General features: G+C 44.0%; 1 protein-coding gene across 6 annotated transcripts in view; it reads left to right on the top strand.

Moving 5' to 3' along the window:
- The first annotated feature begins 1,638 nt into the window (after positions 1–1,638).
- Positions 1,639–24,035, top strand: part of ERI3 (ERI1 exoribonuclease family member 3) — a 128,084-nt gene continuing 105,687 nt past the window's right edge. For 2 of the 6 annotated variants that reach the window (XM_037827422.1, XM_037827423.1), the window contains exons 1-3: positions 1,755–2,017; positions 4,015–4,090; positions 15,063–15,340. In XM_037827422.1, coding sequence (XP_037683350.1) covers positions 1,883–2,017; positions 4,015–4,090; positions 15,063–15,340 — 489 coding nt within the window. In that variant the 5' untranslated portion in view covers positions 1,755–1,882. Of the gene's footprint in view, positions 1,650–1,669; positions 2,018–4,014; positions 4,091–15,062; positions 15,341–24,035 lie in introns of those variants that run through there. The other 4 variants (XM_037827424.1, XM_037827425.1, XM_037827421.1 and 1 more) reach the window with 4 other exon arrangements.

Consider the following 24,035-nt stretch of genomic DNA (forward strand, 5'->3'; position numbering starts at 1 on the left):
GTATAGATTTCCTTCATGCTTAGGGCCAGGAAGGTTGGCTGTACCCTGTTCTCAGGCCAGAAATCAGGATGTAACAAAATAAGAGACAGGAGAGGCCACCTCATGGCCTCCCATTTGTCTTATTTTATTTATCTATTTACTTAATTTTTTATTGTCTGTCCTTTCTCCCCCTGCCCTTACCCCCAATCTACCCCCAATATAAAAGATCCTTGAGGATATAGGCTTTGTGTGTCTTACTCACCATTGAATCCTCAGCAACAGAAACAGTGCCTGGTGCTAAGCAGAGGCACCAAAAATATATGTTGACAGATTGACCAATCGGGGTCAATGTCCAGGTGACAACAGGAGGAGGAAGGTCTAGTTCCAGCTCCAACGATCATGGGAACAGACAGATGTACCTCCATTTTAATGATTTTGAGTCAAGGGACATCTATCCATGCTGATGTTTATTCCCTCATTTGTTGACAAACAGTTATCAAGTGCCTGCTTTATGCCTGGCACTGTGGTGGGCTTTACTGAACATGAATATGAATAATATGGAAATAATGCCTATCCCAAAGAAGCTTGCAACCCAGGGGGAGAGATGACAACAAAATAGATGACTGTAATATAATGTGATAAGTGCTGTAGATGCATGTTAGAATCACCTAACTCATTATGTGTAATTAACAAAGACATTCCTGATAAGGAGTTTATCAGGCATTCCCAACTCAGGTGGGAACCATTAGGTTGAGGCCAGCGCTCACCCAGGTGGTAGGGCCCAGAACTGACATCACTGCCTTACATGAAAATATGCAGGTGGCAGACAGAGGTGCTTGGTAATTGAAACTGGGCCCAGATGATGGATCCTGGCTGACTGGAAGGCTGCCAAACCATCATTGGCCTGGCTGAGACTGGAGTTTCCCAGTTCATAACCTGGTACCCATGAGTTCCTACAGAATCATAACCAAGATAAAGAAGTACATCTCTGCTTTAGTCAGAGTTCCTCCAGCTGATTGAAGAGATTGTCTGTGGAAGCTCCCCACAGCTGAAGTCAGAATCCTTGCAACCATGAAGTCTGCTGTGGAGCTGACCTGAACAATCAGTTCCCTCTTCCTTGAGAAGACTTCAGAAATCTGAGCATTTTCTTCTAGGCTTAAATCCCCCACCTCTTTCCCCCAGATGTGACATGACACCTCCAAGGCGCACATCAGAGAGATGAAAATAACTTGTTGAATGAACGAATCATGAAAAGATGTCATTATCTGAATATAATGTGTCACCTTATGAGTATATTGGGAGGCAGAGAAAAGGAAAGTGGGGGCTTGGATCTCTCCAGGCTTTAAAAAGTTTTCACTTTTTAAAAATTCCTTTCCCAGCTCAGAAGTGAAAAGCCCTCTCGGTTTTGCCTCCCCTTCCCGTCTCCCCTCCCCGCCCTTCATTCTCTACTCAGTACTTGCAACCTCAAAACTACAAGTCCCGTAAGGCCAGACGTTGGTAGCCACCATCTTGACACACCGTAGCGCGCATGTCGGCGGGAGAGCAGGCATTTGGGGAAAAGAAGCCCCGCCTCCCTATAGCCCATTGGTCAAAGGAACCGGCGGCGGGCTCAGCGGTTGGCCACAGCGCCCGCCCGTCCGCTGCGTCTGCTGGGGTCAGAGTGCGCAGAGGTGAGTCGGTGTGTTGTGGACTCGTGGTGCTGGCTGTCGCTGTAGAGGCGGCCGGGAACGGGCGGTGGGGATCGGGCGGAGGTGGCCTTGCCTCTACCTGGCCGGCGCCGCAGTGGGCGTGGGTCGCGCCCGCCACTGTAGACTGCCCTGAGCGCCTGCTGAGGCCGGGGGAGACGTCGGGGCCTGCACCTGGAGGGAGCCTGCCGCGCTGGCCCCGAGGAGGGGGCGTTGCCATGGCGACAGCCTCTCCCGCCGCTGACGGGGGGCGGGGGCGGCCCTGGGAAGGAGGGCTGGTCTCCTGGCCCCCTGCCCTTCCCCTTACGCTCCCCTGGACTTGGATGGGGCCGAGTTGGGGACAACAACCCGGGGTGGGTGATGCGGGAGGCCCCCGAGATTGGGCCTTGGTTAATGCATGTGGGGTATGGGGCGCGGCGCTCACAGTATGTACAGCCTGGGGTGCTGGCCCGTGTGCTCACCCCCGATGCATGAGCTACTGAGTTACGTTCTGGGGGAGAGGGGCCAGGGTTTTGCAGATAGATTGGGTGAGCTGATGAAGGAGGCTGACTTCTTACCGAGGTTATTAGGGAAAAGTAAGAGAGATTTGGCCAGAGGGGATAGAAACTGAGTTAGGATATAAATAGATAGCAGCTAGAACATCCCCCTGCCCCTCCAACACAAAGGCAGACATACACGGTTAGTAGTTTCCCTTTTTGTAAACCTGTAGCTGTAGTAGTGGTATTGGTGGAAGGACTGAATAAGGGACCTAACGTGACTAGCTTTCTGTTTGCCTTTCTTGCAAATTATCCTGCAACAGGTGCTTTATTAAAGCAAAAAAAAAAAAAGCATGAACTTGGATTGGGGCTTGACTGAGAGTTCTTGAAAATACAACTGCTCCTTGTTGACTCGGGAGATGCTAAGATGGACCCTCTCATTTAGGGCTTGGATTCTCTACTTAGGGCTGGATTTCACAAACTGATAGTGCCTATCCTTGCCTCTGCTAGAGGTCTTGGTCAGTTCTATGGAATTTACTCTTGTCAGACATTTCATCAGTCTCCCAGCTGGAGGGCAGCTAGACATGAATCCTATTGGCTAAAGTCTAGACGCTATTTGAACTATGGTAGATTGTGATTGGCTGAATGACTTTTGATTGTAGAGTTTCTGCCAGAAAAGGGCTTCATCAAATTCTGCTTTATTCTGAGTTTATCATAGGCAGCATGCCTTGTTTTGGTGGGTTCGTGCCTGGAGCTTAAGTATATTATACCTGAATCCCCTACCATTTAAAAGCCAATTTATAAACAGGGACTTGGAGTGTGACTCCACTAATGTGTATGTTTGTGATCTTGGTTAGAAACCCACATGGCTGCCTTTCATCAGAGAGGTGGAGGGTGGGGGAAGGGAGCTGCCGGGAAGTGATTGATAAGGTTTCCTTTATGGATTCTGTGGTGCTTCACTGGAGCTCAGAGCACTTTGGCAACTTAAGCACTCAAAATTAAAAGCTCATTAACAATTCCTGCCCAAAGATCCTGTAAATAATCGGCTAGCTAGGTCATCGAGCTTGACTGAGAGCTCTCCTTCCAACTTGAAATTTCCAAATAAAAGTGCTTTTATTCACTTTCATTTTGAAAAGTGTTTTCTTTGTGGTGGGGTAAATTGATGAGTGGCATTTTCCCAGGGGGTCTGAGTAAAATAAAGTCTTGAATGTGTAGAATGGTAGACAGAAATAGACTGGTTCCTCTTCTAGGTGTTTCTTCGTGCAAAGGACATTGCTAGTCTATAAGGGCTTCTCTGCAACCTCTAGTCCTTTGGAAGATATGCAATAGGTGATGCATAGGATAGGTGTTCCCTGATGATTTGACTAGGGGTTTGGTTACCTTGATTTATTTAGAACTTGAGGCAGACCTGGAGGTATTCTGAAATTGTTCCCTGGTTTATGTAGCTATTTGCGGTTTGGCCTGTGGGTTTGTGCAGCCAGCATGTCCCCCCAACCCTGGCCTAGCTTTACGTCCTTGAGTTGTGAATATTGTCAGCCTTAATCAACTAGATTAGGGCTCTGGGATTACCCAGAGTCACCACATTCATAATTGTAAATGTTTAGTGTTTCCTAAGCCTCCTAGAAGGAAGGAAGGAGGGTATGCTATTACAGAACATGAAGTTCATTGTTCCAAAAACAAACAAAGCACTGGTAGCTTCTGAAAGCTCTATAGGGGCACTACCCCTCCACGTAGATAGCTGTTATCCCAGGGTTGTTTGAGCTTCAGAGTTTGAGGTGCAGTTGGTCCTTAAATTGTTCTAAACAGCAGCCCTATGGGGATTTGATCCTTTGTACTGAAATAGACTTGTTGCAGAAATGTGTATTTATCCACAGCATTGGGGCTTTCCAGCTCTCACAGAACATTCGGCATCCCCAGCTGCCAGTCTTGGCATCTTCGAAGTAAGAAGAGGTGAGAATCTTGTTGCATGGTCAAGTTTGGTTTGACTTCTACCTTCTGGGTATTTGGGCTCTGTGAGGGAGAGGGGTGGGGGTGTGTGAGGGGGGCAGGTAAAGATTGTATTTTTCTGTAGCTTCTTCTGGTAAGGCAGCATATGTTCAAAGCCTATTGAAGTGTATCCAAAGTCTGTAAAGTGGTGAGAGTTAGAGGTGGAGAATCTGGACTCTGAGTTCTGTCATGATTTCTTTATGGGCATCTCATGAGCACTTACTTGAGGTTCAGAATGGTTGAGAAGAACTAGAACAGTTCTTATTTTTTTTCTGAGAAATACACATCTTAAGACAATGGGAGGAAACACAGTCATTTGGCTTTGGATATAATACATTTGACCAAGGCCTTAGAGATCTTGGTTTAGTTTGGGTTGTGAGTCACCTTTGGGTAGATGATTAATCCCATTCTATTTCCAGTATATAAGGATCAAAGACTGTGGCTAAAAAGATGGACTCTGATGATTGATATCCATGGATGCTGGTGCTGTTTGTCCAATAAATACTTAGTGAGAACCTCCTAAGAGCCATGCGCTTTGCTAGGTGCTGGGATTGTAGTGGTAAACAAGATAGACACTGTCCCTGACACATAAGGGCTTACAGATTCATGGGAGAGACATACAGTAAAGAGGCAGTTACAGTACAATCTGAGAGTGCTATCATAGGAAAAGTGTAGGTGTTTGGGGAGTACTTCAAAGGGTCTCTAACTCAGACTTGTGGGCTCAGGGACTTCTTCTCAGAGGAAGTAATCTCCTTGCCTAGATTTAGATCAAGAGATGAAGGACTAAGTGTGAAGGTCAGAGTCTTGTTGAGTTTCAGAAATTGAAGTGTATTTGAAACATGAAATGCTTACTTGGCAGGGGCTTGGTGATAAATGAAGCTGGAAAGGTAAGCAGTGGCCAGTGCCTTTATAAAGTCTTAAGATTAGACTGGGAGTAGGGGATTGATAAGCAAACTTTTCCTGTAAAAGCCAGATAGTAAATATTTAGACTTTGTGGGTCTCTGTCACAACTACTCAACTCTATTCAACTCTGCTGTATAATTATACGCAGGAGACAGTACGTAAATGATTAAGCATCGGCTGTGTTCTGGTAAAACTTTATAAAAATATGTCATGGACTGGATTTGGCATGTGGATCATAGTTTTCTGACTCCTGGACTAAACTATCCTAAGAGCAGTAAGGAACCATTAAAAGATTTTAAGCAGTGGGCTGACGTTAGATTTGTGCTTTAGATAGTTAGCTCTGATTCATTGTGAAGAATGGATTGGAGGGGAGAATACTGAAGGCAGAGACAAGGAGGTTGTGGCAGTTACAAGGGGAGCATTTTATATTTCCCCCTTTGTAGTAATATGCTGGCCCTTAAGAATTGAGTATAACTTACTTTGTGTAAATGCATATGCTGGTTTTCTTTACTAATTTCCTGGCCATCTATTGGAGCTTAAAAGATGTCCATCAAATAATTTATTGTTGATACCAGCTTCTGTTTCACATACTGGAAAAGATGTTGGAAGGGGAAGTTGGTGTAGAATGAATTAAAGAGATTTAGGAACTATTTTCTGTTGAAGGGAGTGTGGAATAGGTGGAGCCCTGGTAGAGCTCTTGGTCTTAGGGCTCATAACTTAATGCAGCTTGCTTTTAACTTCTTGAACTATACACACGGAGGAGGACCCATTTTCCTAAGCTTTCCAGTGAATTGCCCTCCTTTTGTGTATGTCCTACTCAGTTTCTCCTTTCTTTGCATGTAGCAAATGGATAACCTTTTCCTGATTCTGAGAGTGTCTCCCAGTTCAGGTAGGATGGTATATATCAGACACAGGGACCACATAAAGTATTTGTTCAGTGTCCATTGAATAGCTTAGAGCTGAGAGTCCTGTTTCTGCTCTTTCCTTTCTTTCTGCCTCCAAGCTCCAGTGTACTTGCATGGCTAAAGCAAATCCTACAGGTTTCTGATAACAGTATTTATGTGACCTTGGGCAAGTGACTTACCTCTCTGAACTTCATTTCCCTCATCTGTAAAATAAAATGGTGGGACTAACTTCATAGGGTTGGTTAAAGGATTTAGTGAGATAATGTGTATAAAGCTCTTAGCACAGTGTCTGGATTTCTTTTGTTACTAATAGTATTTTACACAGTAATTTTTTTTAAAAGTTGCTAGCAATTGGGTGACTTAGCTTTTGCTTAGTTTGTTTTGGCTCCTCACGGTTGTCATTGTGGCCATATGATAAAAGCATAGCCCTGGTGGTGACAGCCAGCAGCCAGGAGGAAGTTACAACTGAAGCAAGACACTACTCTTCATAATAGAAAATTTTCAGACGGCAGGAATCCCATCCAGAATCCCAGAACTTTCTACAGGGTGGACCTTAAGCCCATTACCATCAGTGAAGCAAACTGAGTGAGCAGCTTTCTGATAGAAATTCACCAAAGTGTGATCAGCTATTCCTCCCTGTGTGTTTGGGGTGATTTATTAGTGTTGCCACCCTTGTGGCCCTAGATCTTTGTAAAGTGCCTCTCAAATGTTTTTTTATTACCTTTTACCAGCACTTTGGGAAGTGGGTCAGATGGTCAGCATTATTGTCCCTTCTACCATTGTGAGGAAACTGAGGCCCAGGAAGGTTAAGTGAGTTGCCTGAGGTCATGCTGTGAGGGCTGTCAGAGCTAGAGCAGATTTCCCTCTAGATGAAATTGTGTTAGTTTATTGCTGTGATTTCTCTTCCTTTGAGTGAGAGATGAGTAGTCATGGCAGAACTGCAGTCTGATGTATGCCTCTTCCAGATCTGCTAAGCCTAATTTGGGTCCCACTTTATCCACTTGGTCTTGTTGGGTTTTAATTGATGATTGCTAGGACCAGGTCTGTTTGGGAAGCAGATTCCCTTTGGGTCATTGTTTTTAGCCTGTCCTCCTTTAGGGACATTCCTGGGGGAGCCTTAGGTTACGAGGGATTGCTTTGATATGTTCAAAATTGTGTCTTGTGCCCCACAGCTACAGGTAAAATCAAAAGACGGATAATTTATGGGAGTGTCAGAGCTGGCCGCTGGCACCTCAGGAAGCCATTAGTATGCCTGTTCAGACCCTCTGTGTCCTTGCAATTGATTCCTCTTTGCATGAGCCTGATTTGGGAAGCTGTAGATCTGTGGGTAGTGATTGGATGTGACAGTCCAAACACCGGTCCCTAAATTAATCCTTTTAATAGTATTCCAGCTCCAAGACAATGTGCTGCATTCTCTCTCTCTCTCTCTCTCTCTCTCTCTCTATCTCTCTCTGTCTCTCTAAACTGGGAAGGATAGAATGGAATGGGCTAGGAGGAAGGAGAGAGAAAGAGAAAGAAAGAGATAAAGTACATAGGGCCCTGCTCTGTTCTGGCATGTTCTGATTCCAGAGTGCTTGACATTGTGACTTTGGCCATATTAATTCATTCAGCAAACATTTGCTCACACTTATGTTGTGCCTGGCCATATTCTGGGTGTTGGGGATACAGAAATGAATAAGACATGGCCCTTGCCTTTAAGGATCTATGTCTAGCTCAGAGTTTCTCAGACTTTTAAAACTCATGCACTATTTAAATAAAAAGATAAATCCCATGATCTTCTTTAGTGTTACTTGAAATTTCACAATACTTTAAAGTGTCTGATAGAAAACAAGTCAAAGAAGTTATCATGTCAAATACCCTTTACACACACATATACATACATATTTTTACCTTCACTCCTGACTCCTGAAAATTACTGTTGATAGGAGAGAAAGATTACCTACATACCTAAACGCTTCTAATATAGTGAGAGAAAAATTATGAAATAGGAATAAACCATGCTATTGGAGCACACTTAAGCAATTTACTTAATGAGTGGGTATCAGAGAAAGCTACTAAAAAGGGGAGATTTGAGCTGGATTTTGAAGAAGGAGCAATCGTTTGCCTGGTGAAAAATAGGGGAAGTATGTTTGAAAACAGAGGGAGGAGCACTTGCCGAAGCACAAATTTGTAAAGGGAAATGTCACATTTGGGGACCTGAGCAAGAGCTGTTTGTAACCCTGTCTCCTGCCAGTTTCTTTATTCTGTAAAATGGGAAGATTTGCTCATCTGGAGTTGTGTTTGACAAGAGGCTTTGAGTTCCTTGTGCTGCCGGTGTGTTAGTCCAGGGTACCCTTTCCTGTTCCTGCATCTTTTGCACAGGGGTGTGATTTGATTTTCCTTTTAAAATATAGAAAAATATAATTATTATGAAAACAAATTTGGATGATTTGCGCAAGCCTAAGTGTTGCTTACGGTTGAGTTACTTTTAGTTCAGGTCTCACTTTACCTCAAGTTGATTTGCGTTTTAGCCCTGTGGCTGATGGGGGAGTCGATTACATGGGAAATATGGGCCATCAGGCATGGAGAGGAGAGCAGGACCCCAAAGAGCTAAACACTTTTGAGCCGTAGTTTCTTCATGTGTAAAGTGGGAATCCTGTTAGCCATTTTGCTTGATAGTTGGGAGGATTAGCTGAGATAAAATAATGAAGTCACCAGTATAGTGCCTGACTTATAGAGGAGTTTCAGAAAATGGCATTTCCCTTTCCTCTTTCTCATTTATTCACAAAAATAACTTCCATTTATTGGGCACTAGTATGTGCCAGGTATCGTGCACAGCACTTTATATATATCAACTGATTGAATTTTATAACTCCCAAAGAGGGAGGTACTATTATTATTATAGGTATTATTACAGAGAATACATGGTGAAGTCAGAAACAGGAAAGGGTACCCTGGACTAACACACTGGCAGCACAATGTATTCTAGGTTTGTCTAGCACTACTGCGTTATGTGTACTGTGACTGTATAACTCCTTACTTCTTTGCTGGTTCTCCATCTTGGAAGCAGGGGTATGAGAGGTGTTTGAACAGTTCTGGGTGCCTCTCTTCCAGGGTCAAATGCTGTCCACAAATGTGGGAGGTGCTTAAAGGGATGAGGGACCCTACCCTGTCCTTGCTCCATCTCTAGTCTGTTTATGCCCCTCTGGTGTGTGATGGGGTTGCAACTGACTTGTAGGGCTTTGCGATAAGATGTCTTCCAGCTTTGGCCTCAGGAAGGAGTTTGCCCAAGCTATTGGGTGTGACTGATGGGTTAGTAAACCGCAGGCACAAACAATCATTTCTTTTTATATGCTGCTTTGAGCTGCTGAGACAGGTCATTCGAAGGGGAAAGAGAGCCTGCTGTGGCCTGTGATGTTGCCGTCAGAATTTGGTGTTCCTGAAGGTAACTTTAGCTCTTCTGATAGTTTGGGATTAGCAGCTGCTTCTAATGTTGGGGCAGTCTCCCTAGCCCTGTCCTGGGAACAGTTGCAGCTCCAGCCACAGGCCAAGGCAGAGACAGATTGTAGAGAGGAAGGGAATGGTTTGTTGAGATGAGGACCCAGCTTGAGAGTTCCTGCTTCCATTCCACTTTTAGTCCATCAGGAAGTTAGATAGGTGCCTCAGCATGTGCCAAGCTTTGTTTTATCTCCAGCCTCTAGCCTTCAGCAGACCAGACAAGGCTTCAGGCCCAAGGCCTGTCCTCCATTGTAGAGCTGCAGAGAAGCTTGAGGAATGACTACTCCTTGTGCTGGAGCAGTAGCCGGAGGTCCTGGCCTGAGAGTGGGGAGGTTTGGGGCTTATTCTTACTCAAACTTGCTGTGTGAACTTGGGCAGGTCCTTTTCTCTTTCTGGGACTTGTTTTTCTTTTTGGCTGGACTGTCTAGTCTCTCAGAGTTTTTTCACCTTTGACAGTCTGTGATTTTCACAGAAAGATCTCTGACAGTAAGGATGCATTCATTAGATTGAAGATGATGACTTTTAAAGGCATGCAATTTATTTCTATTTTTCCCAGGCTATTTTTAGTTGCCTAAGACAAAGCCTTTGACTGGGTGAGTTCCAGATAGGTGTTACTGGGTTCTTTGTTGTCATCTCTTTGGCTCAGGTGCCTGAGAACTGCTGCTGCAGCTGTTGCGGTCCCAGATGCTTCCAGTCAGCTGGACTCAGAACCTGCATCTGGTGCATCCTATGACTTTCTCTGGAATATACGTTCCCTGCCCAGACTGGCTTTTAATGGAATGGATTAAATCCAGGGATGGTACAAACCCACACTCTCCCTCAGAAATTCCAAGTATATGTTGTTGTGGAGTAGGGTGGGAGTAGACAACATGAAATATGGTGGGCTTCTCTTTCCCATCCCCCAGGCTCCCCTGGCTTGTGTATGTGGATATCAGAGGACAGCCCCTCCCTTCTCCCTCCAATAATGGAAGGCTGTAAAATGTCTATTTACCCAAGACACCAGAATGACTCCTCTGTGGTTCCACTAATCTGGTGATTTGGTGCTTCTTTGGTCTCTCAGGTAAATACAGATTGAGTCTTTTTATAAAGGCATATTATTTCCCTCATTAAGTGTGTGTTTTGGCACATGCGTTATTTACCTGATAGACAGTAATGGCTGCAGAGGAGCCATTGGTGTCTATTGTGTAAATATTCTGCACAGAAACCATCCTCCAGGGGCTGTGGTACAGGCCTGTTTCTCCAAATTGGGCTGGCATTGCGGCAGTCCCCTCCCTATGTACCCTTCCCCTGTTCCCTTTGGGCTGGTCTCTTATTTTGAGGAGAGAATCATTCATTTGCCTCCTCACCATAGGCTATTTGCTACCCTGTTTTGCTAGAATTAAAAGGATGCCTGAGAATAAATGTGCATAAATCTTGATCTTTGATGAAGGATAGTTTGCAGAAATACACAGAATCATAAACTATTTTGTTGGAGTTCTGTCCCTCAGCTAGATACTCGAAGCCCCACTTGATGTTAAAGACTTATATTTTGCAAAGTTGTGGTTAAAACCTGAAGACATTAATAGAAAAGGGAAAGTCCTAAGATGCTAGGGGCTACTGGGGCAGGTGGAATGCCTTGCAGGGAGGAGACTTAGCTGGATAGAGTGAGATTGTTTGGGGGAGAGATGCTTTGAGTGGCCAGAGGAGAGCATGCAGGCTGCAGGTAGAATGGGGAGAAGCTTCCCTCACATATTGTTTGCTGTTTCTTTCTTTCTTTCTTTTTTTAACCAATTACATGTAGATTTTTAAAAAATGATCTTTAAAAAGTTTGAAACAGTCCAAATTTAAATAAAAGTTGTAAATACAGTACAAAGAATTTTTTTCCCTGAACCTTTTGAGAGTTAATTTGCTGACCTAATGCTCCATTCCCCTGGACTAAATACTTTGATTGTATTTCCTACAAACAAGGACATTGCCTTACCTAACCATAATAGAACCATCAAAATCAGGAAATTATATTGATACATTACTTCCATCTAATCCTCAAATCCCATTTAAGTTTTGCCAGTTGTCCCAGTGACGTCCTTTGTAGCAAAAGGATCCAGTTCAGAATCATGGGTTGCATTTGGTTATCAAGTCTCCTTAGTCTCCTTTAGACTTTCCTCAGTAAATGTTCCTTATGTTCATGACCTTGATACTTGTGAAGATTATAGGCTGGTTATTGTGTAGACTTCCTTAATTAGGGTTTGTCTGATATTTTCTCATGGTTAGTTAGATTCAGGTTATGCATCTTCAGCAGGAAAGTCAAAGAGGTTTTGCTTTGTTTTTCTCATTGCATTCTATCAGGTGGTGCATTATTTTGATTTATCCCATTATTGATGATACTCATTTTCATCATTTGTTTAAGATGATGTCTGCCAGGTGTCTCAATTGTAAAATGACTACTCCCCCACCTCCGACCCCTATTGTAATTAATGTGGAAATACTTTGAAACTATGTAAATATCCCTCATAAAACTTTCATTACTATTTCTGGATTCATGGTTTCCTATTTTATTCAGTGCATTGCTATCCATTACTATTACCATTTTTCTTGGAGTTCATATTGTTCCCTGTTTGGCTATTGGGAGTCCTTTCAGGCTGGCTTCTGTGTCCTTTTGACATGCCCCCATCATTCTTTTAGTACTTCCTTGCTTTCTGCCACAACTACATGTTCCAGGCACATCTTATATTTTCCCACCCATGGCCCTGGAATCAGCCATTTCTCTAAGGAGCCTGGTTCTTTTTAGTAGAGAATGTTATTTGAAGGCATCTGGGTAGTAGATGTGCTCACTGCTGTTGGAGTGTTGCTGCTCCCAGACCCTTCATTAGACAGAGCTAGAAGATACATATGCATGCGTATATATAGCTGTACGTAAATAAATAAATAAATATTAATGCATTTACATCTATATTTTTCTGTCTTGTCTATATCAAAAACCATGAGTTCACACTGTTATCTCCAATTCCAATCCAGTACCACAGAGTTCATTCTAATTTTCTCCCTTTCCACATTTTAATTCCTTTCCCTGACGGTAAGACACTTAATTCCCATTATCTTTAATGTATTTATGTATTTGATCAATCCTCCTGTATATAACTCATCTCCCATTGGGTGTCTTCTTTATCCTTTTCATGACTCCCCATGTTAGACTGGGGCTCTGACTCCCCCAGACCTCACTGGCTCCTCCCACACTAACTGGTGTAGAGACCTACCTTGCTCTGCTGCACCTAATAGCTTTAGGATTAAATTGTTCAAGAAAGGTAGAGGAAGAGCTGTTGTCTTTTTCTTGACTTGAGCAGTTGAACTTGGTTATCAGAAGTATGGAACCCAGTGACTGCTAAGGCCTGGTCTCCTAATGTCTACCCTCAAGACTTTCTGCAGGAGAGGTTTTTGATGTGGATGAAATCAGATGAGAAAGTGAGGCTTGCAGGCAAGAGGACCCCTGGCCATGAATGTGTTGTCTTTGGGAGGGGATAGGCTATATATACTATGTTGTATGGGGAGGTCAGGAGTATTCTGGGGATGGAGGAGACATTGATGTTATTCTCTGAGACTGCCTTGTACATTAATTGGATTTATAGGCCTAGAGCCTGGAGATCTAGGCTTTGCCATGTGGTGATAATAATAATAATAGTAATAAATAGAAAGCTAATATTTATTGAGCCTTATGTATCAACCACTGCTTTAAGAGCTTTCCATATGTCATCTCATTTAATTTTCACTTAAGTAGACACTATTATTGTTGTTCTATAGGTGAGACGTTGAGAAACAGCTTGCCCAGGGGCCATGGCTAATAAGTGGCAAGGCCAGGATTCAAATCAGGAAGCCCTTCTTAATCACAGTGCTTAATTGGCTGTAGTTTTTGGCATCTGGGGTGTGGCTGACTGTATAGACTATATAAAATATATATACATGTTGGAGAACATTCAGACTGACGAAAGTCATGGCCTGACTTTTGAGTGTTGAGAGAATTCTCAGGCCCTCAGGGACTTTGGATCCAAACTAGAATGGATAGTCTGAGCACACTGGATAATCTCTGCAAGGCTTCCAGTACTGTTCAGGAGTGGGTGATGTGAAGAGTTATTTTGGATTTCGGCTTTCAAAGGGTCATTGGGACTTTTGCCTTTCCAAGGGATTCCATAGTGAAACTTAAGCCAGCCTTTGTGGACCCTGGGCTGAGGAATTTTGGCTGCATTTTTGAGAGGCTATAAAGCAATGTTGGAAACAATTGCTGTGTTTGTACATGATCCACAAAGAATTTAACATACTTCTCAGTTTTAGCTCCACTGAATCTCCATAGAGTCTCACTATAGGGATAGGGAAATTGAGGACACACACTAGGATATATCCTAACAAATATGTATAGACCACCTTTCTAGTAAAAAGGTGGAAGTACTGGCAGTCTGGGAAGAGCTGGGAAGAGAAGTGATACCTGGTATTGCCCATGTCAGCACAGGTGGGAGTGACCTTGTTGCTTTTGAGTATGCTCTGTGTGGAAGGAGCTGGGTACCCACTTGAAATCATTCAGATGCAAGCTTTTGGTTCTGTTGGAATGGGGCTTCAGAAAGCATGAACTATGGCCTTTTCTACATTGAGCCCTGAGATTTCTTGTTTGTCTTTGAGGGAAATTTGAGTGTTGGGTTTAGAAGGGGGAAAACACAAAATTTCTGCTTTGTTCCTTTTATTTTTTTAAGAAAGCTTGAGATATTTATGAGTAAAATTTTGGACTTTGATTTTTATGTTTAGTTAGCTCTCTGAGGAGTAGACATTCTGCACGTTTAAAGGAAAACTGTTAAAGGAAAAGTGATTCAAACCTTTTTTTTTTTGCACATGTTCACTCAGAACACTTTACTAGACTTTCAGCAATGCTCCCATTACTGCCACATCTGGGTTTTCTCTTTTGCTTCCCTATTTAAAAAAAGTCCTGCAATCATCCAGGGCCTCTAGTAGAGAGTAAGTCTAAAGGCAGCAAATGTGAGGCCTAAGGCTTTTGCCAGCTGTGCTCTCCTGGCTTTGTTCATTCCCCCAGGGTGCCCCTTGCTAGTGTGGGGGTTGGGGACTCACCAGAGTACCATAAGCAAATTCCCCTGTCATTGTTTGGTTTCATGTTGGGAGAAGGGAGGGTATGTGGAGATGTCTAAGTACAGACAGGAGAGCCAGGGGCAAATGGCTCAATGGCTCATACAGAGCTGAGGAGAGATCCTTGGGCATTTCCCATTGTTTGTCTGAGTCTACTTAGCGCTCAGGACTGATTGTGCAACTGGGTCACTTCATGCTACTTTGGGACCCTTAGCTTTAATGTTAACTGTTGCCACCTGAGAAATGATCATAGAATTTCTCTCTTTTTTCTCTTTTGAACTTTAGAGCTCCATTTAAAGATGAAGGCCTGGGTTGTGTGTTGTTTTGAGAATGATCTGGGAGACTCAGAGCTGTAATAATGCTGCAGGTGCTGTTATTAGGGTCTTGAACTTCAGTAATGAATGCTGTGATTTAGAAAAGGGGCTCAGAAACACTGGGGAGCGGTTCATGTTGTATGGATGTTCCTGAAGACTGGGTGGAACAGGGCCACAGTGGGAGGGGAGTAACCCAGGCTCTCTGTTCTTTTTTTTTTTTTACTATCCTCCCCTAAGTTTTAGATGCTTCTGGATGTTCAATGCTAGCACCATTACAGACTGGAGCAGCTCGGTTTTCTTCATATTTACTTTCAAGAGCAAGAAAAGTGCTGGGCTCCCACTTATTTTCTCCCTGTGGTGTTCCGGAGTTCTGCTCCATATCCACCAGAAAGCTGGCGGCTCACGGCTTTGGCGCATCCATGGCGGCAATGGTGTCCTTCCCTCCCCAGAGGTATCACTACTTTTTAGTGCTGGACTTTGAGGCTACGTGTGACAAGCCACAGATTCATCCTCAGGTAATTGTTGCTTCAAAAAAAGGTGGGATGGGCAAGGAGGGAGGGAGGGATGGTCTTGCTTCCTGGGACACAGAGGAGCCTTCTCATGTCTTCCTGACTTTTTGCTGCCGATTTGGAGGTCCTGCCTAGGAAGTAGTACTTGGTTCAGGCATGCTAGTACAAGGTAGACCTGAGAAGTGGTCTCTGGAAGAACTGGGGCCGCGGTGTTTCTCTCTGGTCTCAGCTTTGGAGAATCAAAGTATTTCTTTCTCTGCCATCTTTCCTTTCTCCTTTCCCTTTGTTCTTTCCTTCTCCTGCTGCCACTGCTTATTCTTTTAATGAGTACTATGGTAGCTAGCCTCTAAGTTAACCCCCAATGTTCCTTCTTGCCTCCTGGTAGTCACACCCTTGATAGTCCCCTCCCACAATGAATCAATAGAATATAGTAGAAGAAGCTGTGTGACTAAGTCATAAAAAGCATTACAGTCTGCCTTGCTCTCTTGGATCACTTGCTCTGGGAGAAGCCAGCCACCATACTATGAGGACTCAAGCAGCCCTATGGAGAGGGACTTGTGTATAGAAATTGAGGCTTCTGGCCAAAAGCCAGTACCAACTTGCTAGCCATGTGAGTGCTCTTAGAAGCGGGTCTTCTAGTCCCAGTCAAGCCTTCAGATGACTACGGCCTCAGTGGCCATCTTACTTCAACCTCAGGAGAGACGCTGAGCCAGAACCAGCTAGCCAAGCCACTCCTCAATTCCTTACTCACAGAAAGTATGAGAGATAATAAACGATTGTTGATGTTTTAAGCCACTGTGTTTTGGGATGATTTGTTATGCACATTAGATAACCTGAACAAGGAACTATTGTTAGTTGGTTGGAGAGGAACATTTCTTTGGTTGCTCTTTTCCCCTTAGTCACCAATTGTGTTCAAAGGCCTTTTATCTTTTAAGGTAGTGCCATTAGGAAGCCTGGGCTAGCGGCACTAGGCCCTTGTGCTAGGTGATATTGTAGTGCTTGGTGTTTGCTTTAGAGGAATGTTTGGGGACTGACCTGGTAGTTCATTGTAGTTCAGGGGCCTTGAGTATGCCTGAATCTAGAACTGCAACTCTTCCCTGTGGGGTTGGTTTAGTAGGGTTTTTAACTTTGTGATTACACTGGTGTGTTGCTCTGGGAGCAGCTTTCAATTGACGGTAGCAGAAGGAAGAGCAGAGGACCTCAGCATAAGGCACTGAGAGGCAGGGAGGAGTAGGGCTCATCAGAGATAAACTGGCTTCATTTCTTCATTCTCTTCAGGTTGGTTTTCTCTGGGAAGGGCCTCTCTTTAAAATGGGAGCTTATTTTACCTAAAGTAGATACCCCAACCCATTTACCTTCCTCTTTCTCCTTTCTTCCTTCCTCTTCTCCCTTAAAGAGTGTTCTGCTTTTGGAGCATTGGCATCAGGCCTCATGAGGGTTGGGAAGACAGGACCTGGATAAGAAGACTGTTCTGAGAGAAGGAACTTGGGATGAAAAGGAATACAGCTTGTGAGCTTCCTGAGCTCTGCCTCTTGCTCCTTCCCTCCCCAGCTGTAGATTTTCTCTCCCTTCCAAAGCTACTGGATTCCTCCTGGCATGATGGGTGTGCCTAGGTTGTGGGTTGGGAGCTTTGGTTATATAGATTCTTCAAGGTTGGAAATCAGGGATCCATATCCTAATCTGTCATATTATTTCCCCTACTGATGTAGATTTTAGACACTGAGTGAGAAGCCTTAGTGGGATCTGAGTCCAAAATCCAACACGTCCCTGTTGCATATGAGTCATTCCTTTTCTGAACCCTCATGATGGCTTGGTACCTCCTTTATGGCATTTGCTACTTTCTGCCTCCTGGCACATGCTCAGGTGTGCTTATTTCTTATCTTTTCAGTTAGTTTATAAGCTCCGATAATTATGTAACTTTGTTTTCTTGTCCTTCACAGGGTCCTGCTAGTATTCCTGAGAGTGAGTGAGGCCTGATACATATCTCGATTTGGTCTGTTAATATCACCTTTCATCCTCTTTCAAGCACATTGTTCTTTTTATTTTTTGTTCTTTAAATTCTTTTTCCAATGCTTAAGACATAATGTGGTACAGATTTAAATCACTTGTATCACTAACTTCCTTCCCAGACTTAGGCACTAAGGCCCTCAGACCCAGGCTGTGGTAGGGCTTCATGCTGTTTACCAGGAGCTTGGCGTGATTAAAGATTATCTCCAGAAAAAATGAACCCTGATAATGTGATTCCAAGGGCATTAAGGAATTGGCTGCCCTGGTTCATTATTAGCAAAGCATTAGCTGTTGCTTTAGAGAACTTGGGAAGAAGCATTTGCTGTCTTGCTTATCTTTAAAAGGGGAATACGAATGATCTTGGAAATTATAGACCCGTTAGTTTACTGTGATTCCAGAGAAGATACTTGACCTGATTGTCGGATAATCAATCAGCAAACAGCTAGAAGAGTGTAGGGTACTGAGTAATAACTTACATGGGTCTGTGAAGAAGAGCAAATCCTGTCAGATCAATCTAACTTCTTGTTGTGGCATAGTGATGGATTTGAGTGGATCCAGGGCAAGTGATAAATGTAATGCATCTTGACTTCATTAAGCCTCCACAGTGCCGTGAGCAGCAGGTAGGAAGGTGAGTTTGGGGCCAGATATCTGTGTTGGTCTGCCCATCGGACCATCCTCAGGAAAGCGATCCGTACGTCAGGAATGACCTGAGACTTGTAGGGAGTGGCAACTTAAAGCCTCCTCCTTTTTTGTTTTTTTTTTTTTCTCTTTAAGTTTGCAGGTAGCAGGATCCTGATAGGATTTGGAAAAGCTCAGAGGATGGATTGGAGAAGTTGTCAGTACCAGATAGGACAGCATCTTTCCACTGTGGTCGTCATAGGTCAGATTCTTATTGAAGCCACTGTGCTGTTTAGGTCTTCTGGTCAACGAGGGAAGAAAGAAACAAGGAGAAAATTGGAAAGGCTCAGGATAAGAACAGATCATTAGAGGCACAAAAATAGGACTTAGAGCGAAGGGAAAATAATTGAATTTAGTTTAGTGACTGGTTTCTTGTCCAGGCTAAATAAATTTATCACGTAGAAAATAGTTGTTCTAAAGAGTATGAAAATAACTTGCCCTTCATTTTACCAGAGACAAAAAAGAAATGAATTCAAATTGAAGCAGAAAAGATGGAGATTTGTGATGAGAATGAACTTCCAGAAGAGACTGTAAAAGGGCTAGAATGTGGTGTGCAAGTTAGTTCAGCCTTCCCTAGTGTCCTCTCAGAATGGCTTGATGGCTCTCTGCTTGCAGAGATTCCTTATGGGTAAGGCCTGCTTGCCTCCTGGGGGTGGGGTTGGGATTGTGAATCAGAGCCATCCGAGCTCCCATCCTCCCCACTCCCAGGACCTTTCAGTCCTCAGAGGCCTCTGCACTTCTGGTTCTTATGGGAGTGTACCAGACCCCTCAAGTGTGTAGGGGGCAGAAACAAGGTTAGGGCCAGGGCTTACTGGGAGGTTTGGCATGGGTTCATCTTGAGGCTCATTTCTCATCCATCCTTGGTTTTCCCTGAGTTAGCTTTTTGGGACTATCCTAAAGGAATGCCATCATGAAAAACTAACAGATGTAAACCCTTTTGTACTTGGGTAAGTAACAACACTGGTTATAAACATGGTAAAACATCTGGAATTCCATTTGTCATCAATTTTGCTGTTTATTTTTATACTTGGTTCAGTTAGGTGAAAAACTGGGGTGGTCGGTTTGCCAGTAATAGAATTTCATGTTCTGGTTTTTGCACTCATTTTCTTTGTTTTACATGTTTTGATACAGGTTAACATGATAGATATTGGCTGAATAAAAGACTTTTTCATTGAAAACATTTTTTTACTTAAATGTTAATTTAGGTGGTTTAATATCTTTTAGAGGCTCTTAATTTGAGGAATACGATGCCTTTCTTGTTTTAGGGATTGTTTCCTGATATAGAAGTAGATTTTTATCTGGTTGAGGAGAATGGTGTCTCCTTTGTCCTCACTAGCAGGAGTTCATGTTGCTCATTTTGGTGTGGATGTGCATCGAATGATGGTTGTTGTGACCCTGAAGCCCAGGGAGCAGCCTGAAAGCTTTGGCAGGATCTTTAATTGTGCATCTTTAACTTAGGGGCAAGTTCTCTCGCCACCTCAGTGTTCAGAGGAGACCAAAGCAATTTAAAGTGTGGAAAATGAGGTATAGGCCACACACACATGAGGAGGAGGAAGTAACCTCAGCTGTTGGATGGCTGGGGAGGGAGCAGCCAAGCTCTTCCCATTTGGGGAGCTGAAGGTGGGGCTGCTCCCTCCCTCCCTGAATTCTCTCTGGCCATCCATCAGACTTCCAGGCATAGCCTTTTTCTTACTGCTCTGCAGCAGCCCTGCTGACTGTTTTCCTTCTCATCTGTATTCAGGTGCCCATAACTTTGGAGAAAAATGACCTTTGGGGTTGAGGTTTTCTAGTGTTTGGTCTTTGTCCACAGGGGCTTTTTTTTTTTTTCCTTTAGGAAACCTTGAAGAGGCTCCATCTGCATTTTGAGTTAGAACTATGAGTAAAGGAGTTTCTCTTTTATGGAAAAATTGTCCAGATGCTGGGTTATTTTTGGAGGGTGGGACATGGGGAGGGTTGGTGGCCATGGAGGAGAAGGAATAATAAAGAGAAGCATTGGAGGATTTCAGTATGACTTTTAGCTGGCACATCATTATTCGTCTTTTGTGAGAGAGACATTTTGGAAAAGTTTAGAGGAAATTGGTTAAGATCCCTACAAATCAAACTGTATTGATTCCCTTCTCCTCCATTCAAGGCTGACAGGCAGGATCCCCACTTGCCCCAGCACAGACACATTACACATTGCTCTTTGCTCTGTATTCAGCTCTTTTCCTTTTCTCTGCTCTTGGTTCCTGCCATCTCCAAGTGGAGGAAGGCAGCTCCCTAGAGAAAGAAGCTACCCTTCCTTCCCTAGTCATTTGTTCTGGTTGCAGCTCATCCAAGTGGGAGGGGCTGGGCCAGGCTTTTCAACAGGAGGGTCAGTTGTGGGGTTGTGGTCCCTATGCCTGAGGCCCTAGTCAGCTTACACTTTTTTTGGTACTGACAGGTGAAGGCACTGATGCTATTCTTCTAAACTGGGAAATGAAATGCAAAACCGATGTTAATATAACATTATGGTTGAGATTAAATGCACCAAAATCAGGAAATTCAAAGTTATGCTTCCCCCAGCAACTATAACTCAGCCTCATCTGGCGTGTGTAGTATTTTGTGTTAGAGCGGATGGTGTTATATGTTAAGACATTAAAGTTAACGCCATAAGCAGAGCACAGAATGCTTGAGGGGGCTGAGTTATGATGACTGTGTGAGCCATAAGTGTTCTTATACAGGATCCTGACTCCTGGAATAATTTTTCCTCTGCCCATCAGCCCAATTACTGCCTTTTTGTTATGTCTTTGCTCTAACACATCTCTTCTTCCAGGGTCACTAAATGAATTCCTCTACTGGTGGCCAGTGATGGTGGTGGGAATGGGGCAGCCCACAGACCCTTTTGTCCTTTTTGTCTCTGCCTCATAAATGTGGTCCCTGCCCTCCCTCTCCAGCTGCCTCCCTCCACAGGCTGCTGTTTCCCGGTGGTCCCTCATAGGGATGGGCCTCCCCCTGACTCTTACTGTGGCTTCTCACTAAGGCCCCCGAATGGGAACAGACCTTTGCTGTGTCTAGGTCTTGGCGCTATTGTAACTTCACGTGAAAGCTGAAGGGCCCTTCTTTATTTGGAACAGACATAGCAATGTAGAAGTAAAATATACATCTTGGGGAGTGGAGCATTGAAGCATGGTGGCGCTGCCTGTGTGTTTGGCATAGCAGAGGCAGGTTTGAGGTGGGTTTATTTGCTCTATTCAAACTGCTCCTCCACCTTCCCCAGGGTTTCTACCTTCAAGCTGCCGTGGTGTGTAGTTAGGCTATGGTGTCGCCTGGGGGTGGGGCCAGGAACTTTCCTTGGGGAGCACCGGGGTCACTGGCAACAAAATCACCACATAATTTAGGGCAAATCAGAAAGCATCTCCGGCCTTCCATCTGCCACTCCCCAGTCCGTTATTATCACTGGTGGCCTCCCCAGGGCTGAGACAGCTGTTGGAATGCAGACTTTGTTAGACACAGGGCTAAAGTTAGTGGTTGAGAAGAGTTCTAAAGAATAGGGCCATTGATAAATGGTGAATGAAATCAGGGACTGTAAAATAACAGTGACGCTGAACTGCCTTGTGAAGTTTTTGTTGGACATGACAAAACCAACTAAGTTAGCCAAGGAATGAGGAGGACCTCATTGTAATCACCTTAGAGGCAATGAAAAGGCCTCTTTTTTACTCATTTGATTCCAACTTCAAGCTCGGTGTTAGGTGCCGGGAATATAAAGACAAGGAAAAAATGGTCCCTACCCTCATGGAGCTCATATTCAAGGAGGGCAGAAACACATGTAACAGTCATTAAACAGAATGATAATTATCATTACACAGGTAGGTAGTTGGTACAGTGGGGGCATGAAGTAGGGGGGTGTTCAACCCAGCTTGCAGTGTGGCGGGAGGGCACTCACATGGGCTTCAAATTATGAGAAATTTTGGAGACTGGAGAGAGCCAAGTCTGCCTGAAGTCTCCAGAACTGTTGTAGCAGGAATGAAAGAAGGTGCTAGTAGAGTAAGCCAGGCTACATTGATGCAAGTCTGAACAGATTGACCTTGATTGCAGGCTTGTTAGTGGGAATGTTGAAAATGAGGGAGAGGGAAGCTTTGAACCTTGCAAATATTTCACATTCAGTTAGTAGGATTATCTGTATTAGTTACGTGGGTATTTTTTACATTCAAACTAGAGGGTCTTATTGGGTTGCTGTGAGAGTAGGAAGGCTAGAAGAGGCTTGGGAGAATTTTAACCAATAAAGTGTGGGCAAACAGTGAGGGTCAGTGTGGAGGTATGTGTGCTCTGAGGCATTGTCAGGGAGGGCTAATCTGACTCCTCATTCACCATTGAAGGTAGCAGCCTAGGTTGGGCTCTAGGTCTCTAGGAAGAGGCAAGGGCTGGAGAATGATCAGGGATTTGGATCTGTATCTGTTAGGCATCCCATGAGAAGACCCACCTTCAATATACCAGGGTGGTTTAGACCCTTCAAACAAATAAACAGCTGTACCATTGAGAGAAGTGTGGCAGGAAGGATTAATGAGGAGACAGGAGGGCCTGGGTTACAAGAGAAGATTTTCAAGTGCAGAGGTGACTGAAGGATGTAGGGGTGGGGGTTGGGGTTCCTGAGCAGCAGCAACAGGTATATAGCTACAGAAACAAAGGCAGCGGGTAAGAAGGGGTGGAGGAAAAGTGAAATCCAAAGGAGTGTCTAGGATAAGTCCATAGGCTTTAATTCTCCCTTTTCCCTTCCTGTCTCTGCTTGCTTCCCTCTCCCCTCTGTTGTAGACCAGTCTCGGTTGTTTGACATGAGGAAGCTGATATTAGGAGAAGCTTTCTCCATCTCTTTGTCTTGTCGGGAAAAAGGATTCTGCATCATTTTGATTAAGATGCCATTGGGATGATTATTTTTTATCCTCTTATCCTGGGTGTTCACAATACTTAAAATGCACCCACAGTCTTACATTTATGTGATGAGTTTTGAGCTCCAGCTGTGAAATTGAGCCATAGCCTGGCAGCCTGAGAGAAGAGTATTCCCATCTTGACACTCACCCCCAGGCCAAGAAGGGTTTGTGTATATTAAGTGCTACCATGGGCACCGCCCATTTAGGTGCTGGGAGAATCAGAAGGGAGGTAAGTAGGTTTGATTCTGGAGGGGAGAGACAAACATCAGAAAAGTGTTTATTCTGAAGTAGAAGTCACTTGGTATGGGCTGCTTTTTTGGTCCTGTCCCTGAATGTGATTGGCCAGTGGGAGATCTTAAAGTTCTTGTGGGAAGGAATACACATCTGCTACCTGAGCAGCTATAATTGTGTGCTAGTGCTGTGGTCATTGTCTAGTCTTGGGAAGGACATTCTAGCCAAGGGCTGTTCTGAAGGCTAGATCCTGGCAGGGGCCCTTATTTGAAGATGCAGCTGTTGCTGAAAGCAAAGATGTATGCAGAGTCCACAGCAAAAGTTGGTGAGCTAGAAAAGGAAGTCTGAATGTATTACTGAGTGGAAGAGAAGAAAAAGATAAAGATGTTGCAAGTACATGGGTGGATGTTGAGAACAGAGGGGAAGGTGTTCCAAGGGGTTAAAAATGGATGTAGGAAAACTAGTTAGGAAGCCATTGCAATACTTGAGTGGGATGTTGGCTTGGACTCACGTGGTGATGGCGGGAATGGAGAGAAGTTGTGTGTTGTAGCCCTTAGGTTGTTGAGAAAGAAACATACTTGAGAACCATGCTCTTAAGTAGCTCATAGTTCCTTTGGATAGTTGTGGGCTATTGGGGAGTTGGTGGCTTGCTTAGAATTGCTGTGATCCTGCCCCAGATTTGTGGCCAGTGGTAGAGAGGCCTTTCTCAGGGCTAGGGCACCAAGATAGACCAGCTAAACTACTGGTTGTGTCTGTAATGAGAGATCCTCATAGGAGAGGTGTCCAATCCTGCTTTTCAGTTCATTTGGACAGGGAAAGTTTTTTTCTTTTTTTTTTTTAGAGGGCTGAGAGAACAGTGTCATGGGCACTTGGGATAGCTGGCATCCTGGTCTTTACAG

This window comes from Choloepus didactylus, chromosome 2, assembly GCF_015220235.1.
Source record: "Choloepus didactylus isolate mChoDid1 chromosome 2, mChoDid1.pri, whole genome shotgun sequence".
NCBI classification, from domain to species: Eukaryota; Metazoa; Chordata; class Mammalia; order Pilosa; family Megalonychidae; genus Choloepus; species Choloepus didactylus.